Source organism: Candoia aspera, chromosome 6, assembly GCF_035149785.1.
Source record: "Candoia aspera isolate rCanAsp1 chromosome 6, rCanAsp1.hap2, whole genome shotgun sequence".
In the NCBI taxonomy this organism is placed as follows: Eukaryota; Metazoa; Chordata; class Lepidosauria; order Squamata; family Boidae; genus Candoia; species Candoia aspera.
In genome coordinates, this window is record NC_086158.1 from 65,067,690 (window position 1) to 65,080,718 (window position 13,029).

A 13,029-nucleotide genomic window follows, 5' to 3' on the forward strand; every position below is an offset into this window, starting at 1 on the left:
CCTGCAAGAGATGTTTAATTTATTTCTGAAGCAGGAGGATGGACAAGATACCAAAAAGATTCCACTGTATCTTTTATAACACTATATGTTTACTTCCTAGAGAGAAACTTTAAAAAATTAGCTTCTGCCACAATTAAACCCATAATCATTAAACAGTTAGTTAGTCCTTGATATCTAATACAATATGTTTGGGTTTCTTTAACCTACTTACCTTCATAGTAAATCCAATAAGCAGATAATGTCATGTGATTATCACTTGAAGGCACATCATTCTTCTTTATTGGCCTTAAATTATCAACTTCCTGAGGGCTGGCCAGAACTGACAGTGTTTCAGATGGAGAGGCACTTTTCCAGAAATCTTTGGTTCCTAAGGATTCAATTTCCAGTCTCTGTTTTTTATCCAAGTGGTTATCTTTGAGATCTGCATTCCAGATTGCTTTGAGTGATGTCTTTTGATCCTCTGGGAACTTAAGTGCTTCTGTGATTAGCTCTCCATTAGCTAAACCATCCACTCCATCTGGTGTTCTACTTTGAGAACTGCAATTTACATTAAAAGACAATACTGACCGATACAGTTTTTGATTATTGGTCTGAGGTTGAGCAACAGGTACCAAAAGAGACTTGTTTACATAATATACTGTTTTTGGACACTGGTGGGAAATATGGAGATGAACACTTGAAGTAAAGGAAAGAGGTTTCTGCTTCTCATGGCTGTTACCTGAGAGGATCATTCTCTTCCGGGGACTAGAAGTCCAGTTAGATTGCCCTTTGCTCCTCTGCAGATGAGACTCAGAAACCTTGATTTCACTGACATTTTGAGTTGGATAATATGCATGAGAATGCAAAGATTCAGAGAGTTTATTTAGGCCGGTTACATCTGAAGCAGGAACACTTGTTATTAGCAGCTTATCTTCCTGGCATTCCAAGCAAGAAGGGTCAGAAATATCTTCCTGAATTTTATTGTTTGAAGATGGAACAACTCGTTTTGCAGTGATTGTAATGGAAGCGAAACCTTTCTTCTGGTTATGCCATTGTTTCTCTTCTCTGCTACTATATACATTGTCCTCTGAAGATGTCTGAATTCCTAATTTTCTTGGAAGAAATATGAAAGCTGTATTAATGTTGACTGAGTTATGATTAGCCAAAGATTGGTTCATGTGATAAACATCAGATTGGGTGATCACAGCCTGCGTACGGAAAGCAGCCTTATTTTCTCTTGATTTATTTTCATCAATCGTCTGTGAAATGAGAATAGATGAAATCATTTTTGCATTTTGTGATGGGAGAGAGACCTGCATAGAAAAAGATCCAAATAAACAGCATGCTGTAGCTAGAAACACAGAGAGAAAAAAATGTATATAGAAACAATTTGTGATAAGATCTACTAGTTTTACATTGGGCCTCTTGTTATATCTTTTTTCTTTCAATTTCATTTTATGTAATTTCTAAAACAGAAATGTGCAAAAACCCACCTAGAAAGGCCTGTGAAAGGAAGAATGAAAATACAATTTCATGTGCAAATCATACATTTCATAGAGCTGTTACTTTGAATGATTAATTGATTTGCTCAGTTGGGTATGCAGCCCTCTGCTTGTTTAACAATGTAAATGCCAATAGTAACTGTCAATTGCAGATTATAATCTATGCCACCTTGTGTTTTCATGCCAATGTACTGAAATATTAAAGCACTTTAAGCACTTACAGGCTCCAAGTGCCTTGCAAAATGAATTACGTAGGTGGGCTGCTATTTTCTATGCAGTGTTTCTGTGAGAGCTGGTTCAGTACAGTTGCATAAAAGCATCAAGAATGACTGGTGGAGGAAGAAGGGGATACAATTCTTCTATTGTGCTTCTAAAAAAATATAGACCCTTTACTGTTTATCACATCTTGGTGGCACAAATGATGAGCAGGGGGGTATATGCCCCAAACCTTTTCAATACAATCTAAAATCAGTTTTCTGACTATGACAACCGCTGTGCTTGATCTAAACTGATTTCCTTTAGACAAAGCAATTACAGTAAAACTATTTTCTGTATAACTATGCTGCACACGTGTCCTATGATGAAAAATAAAGATAATTGGGTATAAACATACAATGTTCATCCAACAAGGATTAATGGAAACTCAAATTGTATAATTATTTTTTATGCAATATAAATTAAAAATTATACAACAACTACAAATAATTAGAATCTGTTATTAGAATACTAAACTTTATTTACATGTATATTTTACAGGTTGGTATGCTTATTTTACGCTATGCCAATTTTGCATTTCTTTCTCTCTTTTTTTAGAGAACTTTATTAATTTTCAGAATATAATGAAAATACAAAAAATAGAATATAGAACAGATAGAATACAGGACTAAAGAAAAAAGAAGAACTATAAAAGTGCAGAACAGAAGGAGAACAGAAAGTGACTTCCAATCTTCTCCAATACAGATATAAATAAATTTACAAATATAATCTCTGACCATTAGTTAAATGTTAGTATGATTACAAATCAAACAAAGTATGTTAGTATGATTACAGATCAAACCATTTAATCATTAAAACCCAAAATCAAAACTTCATTTTTTTCTGACCCAAGCAAGTAGTCTAAAAGTGGTTGCCAAGTAGAAACAAAGCCAGAAACAGTATTTTCTCTTATCAGCACTGTTAACTTGGCCATTTGGGCCAGCTCCATCAGTTTGATAATCCGGTCCTCCACTGTAGGTATTTGTGAATCTGGTCCTCCACTGTAGGTATTTGTGGATCTTTCCATCTTTGTGCAGAATACAAAATTCTTGCTGCTGTAATTTATAAAAGCAAAGTCCCATGTTTTTTCTCAAGCTGCTTCTCCATCAGACCCAAGAGAAACAGTTCTGGTATTTTTTGTAAGTCCACTTTAAGGATCTTTTGAATATTAGCACATATTTGGTCCCAAAAAATTTTGGCCTTTTCACAAGTCCACCAAAGATGATAAAAAGTTCCTTCACCAAGAGAACATTTCCAACAAACATTTGTTACTCCATTGTACATTTTTGACAACTTATCAGGAGTTAAATACCAATGATACATCATTTTATAGAAATTCTCTTTTAAATTCTAATTCAAAGTAAATTTCAAACCTTTGTTCCACATGCTCTCCCTTTGCTCCAACATAATATTATATCCAAAATTCTTAGCCCATTGCCAATTTCGCATTTCTGTGGGCCATCTAACATTTATTTGGATGCCCCCCAAAACCCAGAATTATTATACTATTAGACTCTGTACTAATCTGAGAATAACAGCAGTGAAAGTAAAAAAAGAAGGGGGAAAATAAGTTTTTAGGAGTCATTCACTGTTTTCTATAAAGACTAACTTAAATTCCGCAGTGCTTTGTTTAAAGAAACTGTGTACCCTACAATAAAATCTAGGTGAAAACTTTTTCAGTTCTTTTAAAGAGAGAGAGGATGATGCATGTTTTGAAAATTACTTCAAAGAAGTGCTTCAGATCCCATGCAAACACAGAACCTCTCTACTGTTTCTTAAAGTAACCTAATGTTTTTCAGGCTTTCTTATGAGCCTTAAAATATGCTGTTGCTATAAAGAATCCACTAATTAAAGATAATATGACTCTCCCAGAAGGGGCAAACTTGAGTTTTGGGTTTTGGGGTGCAGTTGGTAAGCAGATATGTAGATGCGATTGCTCTAATAGACCATCTAGTTCAGCCTTTATTGAAAGATTCAAAGAAAATAACTTGGCCAACAGGTCAAATAGAGCACCATAGCAGGGTCACACTATTAAAGTCTGAAAACCATAATGTTATATAATATTGTAAGAAAAAGGCCAAATAAAATGAAATATCATTGTGTGCCAAGTACAGATCATAAAATGTTGAATACTGGATTAGTTAGAAATTAGCTGGAGTATAATCAATCTCAAAATTTGTAGAGAAGAAATTTTTGGAAGAAAATCTTGGAATGAGAATTCACTTTTGTTCTATATAACAGCAGGACAAAGTGGAAAAAAGGTGGAATATCACCAGTTTTAATTATACAGTTCTAGGTTTTTTCCATGTAGTACAATTGGGTGAAAAAAATGAGGTCACCATAATTTACTCGGTTAGGACTTGTTCCTGAGAATTCCTCAGTGGGTTATGCCCAGGGGCTATGATCCCAAGAAAACTAAAGAGTGAAAAACATGTTCAACAGGGGATTGGTTTCTCTTTTATGAATATTACCATCTTTTCCTTAGCAAATTGTGAAGATGCTTCTAAACGTATCTGTTTAAAAAAATCAGCATGCAATACAGCATTTAAAAGTGATGCAGTGCAGTCAAGGAGAGAAAGATACGTGGAAAAAAAGGAAGCAGGAAATCCTGCTGCATATGTGCAGACGTGCGCACCTTGGTTATGAGCTCATTATGATTTTTTTTTCCTTGTTATCCAGTATTAGTAAAACTGTAGTGATGACAAGAAATGTCATTATGACATAGCAAACTTTTTAAAAGAGAGCGGCACTGCCTTCTACAAGTAAGCAGGATTCTTTGTGAAAAGATTAGAACTATTTTTCTGCAGAGTAAACATACAGGGAGGGCAGACTGCTATATCTGACTGTCTTGCAATAAAAGTGTGATCATTAAGGTTGATAAATCATTTGCTATTTGTTCATTGTTAACTAAGTTGTTCATGAGACTTACATGGATAATGGCACCTAACATTAGTCACTCATGCCTTGGGCCACTTCTTATTTGGACTATTGCAATGTGCTCTACTTAGACCTTTCTTTGAAGACTATGTGGAAGGTACAGCTGGTCCAGAATGCAGTAGATTAAGTAGATACTTAATACTCAATTTTCCCATGAAACACCACTCCTTCAAGAGCTACATTGGTTACCAGTCTACTTGTGAATGCCATTCAAGATGCTAGTTGTCTCTGAACCTGGATGTGTTCAGGGTGGCCTTCTCCCAGTTGTTTCTGCCTGTGGCAGGTTGAAATGCCTGGCTGAAGGAAAGTGGTTGGGTCTGTGCCAAGGTCATGGTTCTTTTAGGGAAGGCAAATGACTCACCACAAGATCATAAGCTTGCAGACAAAATGGGGAAAATGTTAGAAGCTACCCATACAATGGAACATATATGTCCTCGGTATAGAATATGAAATGATGCTTCTATACATGGACATCACCAGATGGAGTATCTAGAAATCAAATTGACTATATTATTACTAAAAGGAGGTGGAGGAGCTCAATTATAGCATCAAAGACATGGCCAGGTGCTGACTATGAAACACATAACAAACTGCTTATGAGCAAGTTTGCTAAAGAAGAAGAAAGCCAGTCAGTTTCCATGATATTATTTTGAACATATACCCACCATTTTCAAGGAGAACATCAGGAATCGCTTTGAAGTCCTGAACTTCATTGATAGAGAACTAGAGGAATTATGGAATGAATGTAAAGAAATAGTTAAGGTTGAATAGGAAAAGAGACTGCCAAAAATGAAGAAAAAGAAGAAAAATGAATGATGGAAATTGCCAAGAAGAGAAGAGAAGCCAAAGCCAAGAAAAACAAAAATCTCAGAAAGGAACTTAACAAAAAGTTTCAGAGAGCTGTTAGAAGAAACAAAAAGCACTATTGCAACAACATCCCTAAATACATTGAAGATGGAAACACAAGGAAATTCTTTCGAAAGATCTCTGAACTCAGAAGGAGGTTCCATCCTTGAATTGGTATGATAAAGGATGCCAGTGGATAGATAGTAACTGACTCAAAGGAAGTCAAAGGAAGATGGAAGGAGTATACTGAAACAACATATAGTAGAGATGTCAACATCCAAAATATCTTAGAAAATATTCCTTCTGTACAAGAATCTCTAGTACTAGAAGATGAAGTTAGATCAGCAACCTGGTCATTACCAAGTTGGAAGGCTATATGAACTGATGGGATACCCACTGAAATATGGTAAGCAACAGAAGAAGAAGTCAAGGTTCTAACCAAGCTATGCCAACAAATCTGGAGAATGACACAGTGGCCAACCAACTGGAAGCGATCAATTTATATTCCAATATCCAAAAAAGGATACTTAACAGTGTGTGCAAACTATTGCACAATATCCTTAATTTCACATGCTAACAAAATAATGCTTAGGATCATCTGCATTGGATGATTAGAGCTCTACATGGAAAAAGAGATGCCAGAGGTTGAAGAAGGTCGAGAAACATGAGACATTATTGCTGATGCCTGCTGGATAATTGAGAAAGCCAAAGATTACCAAAAAGAAGTCAGTATGTGCTTCATCTATTATAAAATAGCCTTTGATTGCATCCATCACGTCAAGCTGTAGAAAGTGCTCAGAAAAATGGGAAACCCAGAACATCAAACTGTCCTCATAAGAAATGTATATACAGGTCAGGAAGCCACAGAATGGTCAGAACATGGCAAAACAGACTGGCTCCAGGTTGGCAAAGGAGGGCAACAAGGCTGTATACTCTCTCCTTATTTATTCAACCTATATACTGAATATATATTAAGAGAAGCTGGATTGGAAGAAGATGAGTGTGGTTTTAAAACTGGAGGAAGAAACATCAGTAACCTGTGTTATGTTGATGACACTATGCGATCAAAATGCAAAGGATCTGCATGCCCTAGTACTAAGAATCAAAGAGCACAGTGAAAAAATTGGACTAAAATATAAAGAAGACTGAACTAATGACAACAGTAGAACAACCAGCCTTATAATTAACAATGAAGATATTGAAGTGGTAGATAGCTTCTGCCTTTTAGGATCAACCATCATCAGTAAAGGAACAAACAGTCAAGAAATATGCCACAGACTAGCACTTGGAAAAGCAGCCATGAAGGCCTTGGAAAAGATCTTCAGATGCTGTGATGTGTCTATGCCTACAAAGATCAGAATCATGAAAGCCATGGTATTCCCTGTGACACTCTATGGAAGCAAAAGTTCTCTTTAAAGAAGCAGGATAGGAAAAGAATTGATGCATTTGAACTTTGGTGTTGGAGAAGATTCCTGAGAATACTGTGGATAGCAAGGAAAACAAACTAATGGATTATTGAACAAATCAATCCAGAGTTCTCACTTGAAGCACAAAGGACCAGGCTCAAATTAGCCTACTTCAGACCCATTATGCAAAGACCCAGCTTTCTGGAAAAGGCTGTAATGCTGGGAAAGTTGGAAGGAAATAGAGGAAGAGGATGACCAGCAGCAAGGTGGATGCATTCAGTTGCAATGGCAATGAGTGCATCATTGGAAGACTTGAAAGAACAAGTTAGAGATAGATCATCATGAAGAACATCTATCTGTGTGGTCACTAGGTTGAAAACGACTTGATGGCACATAATCAATCAATCAATCTAATATAAAAAGAGGAAGGAAAAGGAGAGAAAGGGGGGAAGGTTGTATTGCAGATGCTGCAGAACATTTTGCTGGAGAGGACGTCACCTGGTAAACATGGAGTGAAGTGGAGCCTGCAAGTCCAGAAATTCTGGACTTGAGACAAAGAGACAAGGAGGAAGACCAGGAAGAAAATCCTGGAGCAGTTTGTAAACAAGTGGAAAGGCCAGGAGAATGGACTGTTTGTGTTTTAGGGAGATTCTGATACTGGACATTGGACCTGCATGAGTCCAATGGCGTCACCTCCTAGAAGGAGCTAAATGCCCTTTCAAAGTTTGGACAGATCACAGGAATTTGTGATTCTAGGAGGTGACGTCATTTGCTAGTAAGACAGCCAGGAGAACTCTTCCAGACATTCCATTGTCTGTCCAATCAGCCATTGAGATAAGGAGGGAGAAAAGAAGCCGAAATACAGCACAAGGGAAAGTGAGGGAAAAAGGATTGAGAGGGTGAGAGTTATGTAGGATATTTCTTATTTTGTGTGTGTGTGTGTATACACACACACACACACACACACACACTGTTCTGTAGACACCAGGGTTTGTAAATCATGTTTTCACTTGTATATATTAGCTCACACTATTGTATAAGTATCTTAGTGTTTAGAATAAACTCTCTCATTTGTTTAGAGCAGTGTTTTTCAACCTCAGCACTTAAGATGCTAGCTGGGGAATTCTGGGAGTTGCAGTTCACACATCTTAAAGCTGGTGAGGTTGAGAAACCCTGGTTTAGAGGCTGGCTCTGTGTATGTGTGTATGTCTGGATCAGCTCCTACTCTGACCCACCCTCTGACACTGCCCATCCAGTAAGATCAGGTAGAATGGGGTTCCTCTGGGTTCCTCCTCTCAGGATATGCCATCTGCAGAGGTAGGCTTTTCAGTGGCTGTCCCTGTTCTCTGGAATAGCATTCCCCTATGAACTATACAGCCCAACCCTGCTAGGTTTTAGAAAAGCAATTAAAATTTTACTTTTCCAGCAGACCATGAAGATAGGCATGTTGTGATTTTTTCCCTTCTTCTAGTTTGGAATTTTATTTAAATAGAGGTTTTGAACTGTTACTTGATGGAGAAATGCAGAGATGTGGTTATGTATTTTTAAACCTTTTTTAAACCTTTTTTTTATCAAATAGGATATTTAAGCTGCTCAGAGGCAGGAATAATTGAAATGATATGTAAGTCCAGCAAACACACAAACAAATAATGCATTACCCACAAGGAGTTTTTGTGATTAACCATATCACAAAATGTATTTATGCACCCATACATGTGCAATTCATTCTGAGATCTAACCTTGAAAATCAAGAACTCCCAGTAAGATAATCCAGAGCAGGATGGGCAAACCTTTGAGTGGCCAGGGGTTGCTCTTTCTTTTGGGGTGATGAGAGCAGGACTACTATGTGCCAGCTGTGTGGACCATTACCAATGCTGAAGTATGACAACAGACCTTTGGCTAGAAGCTATAAGGTAGCAGTGAAAGGCAGAGAGTAGTTTCAGTCTCTGTATTATATAGCTACTGAATCAACATCATGCAGTATGGCCCACTGCTATCATCTTCTATATTGACAATAGCCTTTGCTAACTAATCAGTAGCCACATGCCTGAACGGCTTACCATAGTTGATCTCTTGTCTCCATTTGTCATTTTGCTGTGCTCAGAACAGCCTCTTCTATGACCACTCAGTGATATCTGTCTCATATTACAGCATGCTGTCTTATTAGTAGCGACCTCAGCAAATGACGACTCAGAACTAATTTCATCTAGGCTTGAAAGCAAATCAGGCCTAGTTAAAACATCAATGGGAATTCCAGGGCTATAGGTTAGATGGGGAAGTAATTCCTATCTCTTTCTCTTTCTCTCATTCCTGGAAGAAGGTGGTGGCAACCTACTTTTGTACTGTTGCCAAGAAAACTGTGTGGGTGTTTTACTGTCTCATTAACTGCCATCAATACTATATCTGAGGTTGCCAGCAAATCACTGCTTCAAAACTCACACACTCAGCACAAGGTAAGAAAATGAGTAAAGATAACAAATTTTGCCTCTTGGAAAATCCTTGGAAATTGTTACCTGGAGAACACAAGAGTGAAAAGCTGGTATCCTATTCACCTTCTTTTGTCACTGCACTTTTATTTTGTCAGACTATTTATACTGCCAGCTGTCTGTCAGTGGTTTTACAATAAACAATAGCTGTCTTGGCCATTACAGGCTAAGACTGGCCCCATAAAGATTCCCTGTCCTGAAATCCTTTGAGACTCAAAGAAGAACAAAAGAATCATGAAGAGATAATTCCTCACTGCTTGGTGGCCTGTAAAAAAAACAGTGCTGCAGTTGTACTACTGCAAATTATTTCATCAGGGTAATGTTTTTAAAGCCCCCAGCCCCATTTTTTAGCTAATAAGCTTATTCCAGAAGCTTGCATATGAGCAATAACATAAAACAGTAAGATGGTGGAAAAAGGAAAGCCAAGAAATTATGATGATAACAGCTCCCTGGTCTTCTTCCTCTTCTCATAATAGCTTCTATGAAATGAGGAAAGACCCAACTACAGGTGAGGAAGCGATGCTGGCTTGTTTCCTCTCTTGTTGGTTCTTTTGGTCCCATAAGCTCTGTGAGGAGAGGAGAGACCCAATTCCACCAGGTGAATTTCCTGCACTTTTTGTTACACCAGTATAATGGTACCATTATAGACACCATAGTACCTAGTGACATAGTGTTTGATCCTGCATACTATGGGCTCTTGGCCATGAGACTCAGCTTTAAAAGTTACATCAAAAGAAGCCTTGAGAATGAGTAACATTCTATATCAAATAAAACATTTGGCATTTATCAGGTGAGTTACAGCAACTTCCATGAAGCATGGTGAGCCCATGGACTTATGTTTTCTGAAAGGTAATCCATACTCTGAAAAAACTGCCAAGACTCTTGACATCTAACCTTGGACCAAGAATGCTTTTCAATAATGCATTTTCCTTTAAAGATGCATAGGATTTTCTCTTTTCCTAGTACGTGGAAAGTATATGAATTAACAAATATTTTGCAAACAGAACTGTAATATCTTAGCTGCCAATTTATTTGACTTTTCTGCTGAGTAAGTGAATTCTGAATAAACACAAAGCAAAGAGCAACATGCTATAGACATAAAAATATTCATTTTCAAAATATCCTTGTATACCATTGACTAATCAGAAGGCTGAATTGAAACAGCATTTTGTACCTGTGTCAAAGTTGATTCTTTATTTGTTGTTTTATTACACTGAATAGCTTTGCATGTTCCCCGATTTTTAACTCCATAGTAATTTTCTCTCATCCCTAGAGAAAAAGGTAAAAAATAAAAGGTTACTTGCAATCAGATGAAAATAACAGTAAAACAGTCATTTATATACATCAAAGAATCACTATTAGAGATTATGGTAAAAAAGGTAAAGGTAAAGGTTTCCCTTGACGTAAAGTCCAGTCGAATCCGACTCTAGGGGGCGGTGCTCATCTCCATTTCTAAGCCTTGGAGCCGGCGTTGTCATAGACACTTCCGGGTCATGTGGCCAGCATGACGACTCGGAACGCCGTTACCTTCCCGCCGAAGCGGTACCTATTGATCTACTCACATTTGCATGTTTTTGAACTGCTAGGTGAGCAGGAGCTGGGATTAACAACGGGAGCTCACCCCGCCGCGCGGTTTCGAACCGCCGACCTTCCGATCGACAGCTCAGTGGTTTAACCCGCAGCACCACCGCGTCCCTTAGAGATTATGGTATCTCTTTGTTTACTTATAAAATAATTAAAAAGGAAAGCAAATGCTGTGCTTTCTATCCACCTAGTCTGCAACCAAACGTCAGGTCTGGGAATTACCAGAGCATGGGCATCCATATGGAAGGGTCAAAATTTGCAATATGGTGGGCATGGCATTGCAACCAAAGCCCCACTCCTCTTGAACATATGTATGATGTTGCTGCATGTACAAAAGGGCTGTGCTTTGGCCCTGACACAATGCCCACCATCTTTCAGATGTTGACCTCTCCCCAGAGCACTGCTGAGGTAGGGAGCTTTGTTTCTTGCTAGGAAGGAAATAACGTTTACCTTCACCCAAGCCAGGAATGGAGATGCTTGTTAACTCATTGGGCAATTTAAATAAGAGTATAGTGTTACACCAATGACTAGCAGTCTAAAGAAGAAACATGCACTGACATATGCATTATCTGCTTTCAGGGGGATGAAAGAGCAGAGGATCTTTCTGCCCTGACTCCTCCTCCTCCTCCCCCTTTCTGCAGACAGCATGTTACATTCTCTTACCCTTAATTCAGCAACATTTATTTATTTATTTTTAAACAAATGTGTATAGGGTTTTGTATTGTATTTAATTTCTTTTTGTAGTGTGTTTGTTTGCTTTTATGACTGTTCACTGCCCAGAGTCACTGGTTTGAGATGGGCGGCTATACAAATTGAATAAACAAATAAATAAATCTTGTCAGACCTTTGAGGTAGACCAGACTAAGAAACCAAAGTTATGAATGCTAATACTTCTTTTATTATAAGGTTACAGTAACAGAATCTTGAAAGTCTGAATGCACTTCCTCCCTCCCTCCCTTTAACTTCATGAGAACTGAGGAGAGTCCTGTCTGAGATGTTTTCTCAAATTACATTTTTGCCTCAGACTCAAATTTCTTTTATCTGACCACTGTCTTGGTTGTGGCTCTTAGTCCTGTTCCTGAAGGTTATTCCTACTGCTCGTTATATGTTTGGTAAAGTGAGGATTTGTCCTTCTACTTTATAGTCTCTTATTCAAGTTTCTTTTTCATGCATTCCATGCTGGTTTTTATTGTCTGTTTTAGGGCTTGAGTCTTCTGTATCAACTGAGTTGTCACTGATGAATAGCAGACTGCACTGGGATTATTGAGCTATTGGTCTTCATTAACAGGCTAGACAACCACTGGTCCACATGAAGCTCTTCAGCACCCAAGATTCTACTACAGGTAGTCCTGCTTAACGGCCACAATTGGGACCTGAATTTTGGTTGCTAAGCAAAGCAGTCATTAAGTGAATCTGGCCTGATTTTACAACCTTTATTGCGGTGGTTGTTAAGTGAATCACCATGGGCGTTAAGTGACCCACATAGTTGTTAAGTGAATCATGCAGTTCCCCATTGATTTGCTTGCCAGAAACTGGCCAGGAAGGTAAAAAATGGCGATCATGTGACCAAGAGACGCTATGGTGGTAATAAATGAGAACCAGTTACTAAGTACCCAAATTGTGACTGCATGACTGTGGGGATGCTGCAACAGTCGTACATGTGAGGATCGGTCAGTTTTTTCAGCACCGTTGTAAGTCTGAACCATCACTAAACGAATGGTTGTTAAGCGAGGACTACCTGTACCGAAATTCAATTGTAACTTGGCTGAATTTTAGCAAAGAAGTTCTGATTCATTTTTTATGATTCTGTATTCTGTATAATTTTACTGGTACAAATGTAAGCAGTTTCACTCTTGGAAACTTTCCACTCGCATCCCTATCCTTAAAACCTGCTAAAAAATTAAGTGAAAAAATTCAGCAACATCCATTCCATAAAAGCATTACCAGATGGCCTCCTGCAGCCTTTTGGAAGGTCAGGATGCTGAGTTGCAGTTTCCAAATCTTAAATGTTACCCACCCCTGATATTAAAGTCA

At 38.0% G+C, this 13,029-nt stretch overlaps 1 protein-coding gene across 1 annotated transcript in view; it reads right to left on the reverse strand.

Annotated features, from left to right (window-relative positions):
- C6H10orf90 (chromosome 6 C10orf90 homolog) overlaps positions 1-10,656 on the reverse strand; it is a 71,111-nt gene extending 60,455 nt beyond the window's left edge. Inside the window, exons 1-2 of the mRNA XM_063306155.1 lie at positions 10,586-10,656; positions 212-1,292 (exon numbers count right to left, since the gene is read on the reverse strand). Coding sequence (XP_063162225.1) covers positions 212-1,265 — 1,054 coding nt within the window. The 5' untranslated portion in view covers positions 1,266-1,292; positions 10,586-10,656. The remainder of the gene's footprint in view (positions 1-211; positions 1,293-10,585) is intronic.
- Between the last annotated feature and the right edge of the window lie 2,373 nt (positions 10,657-13,029).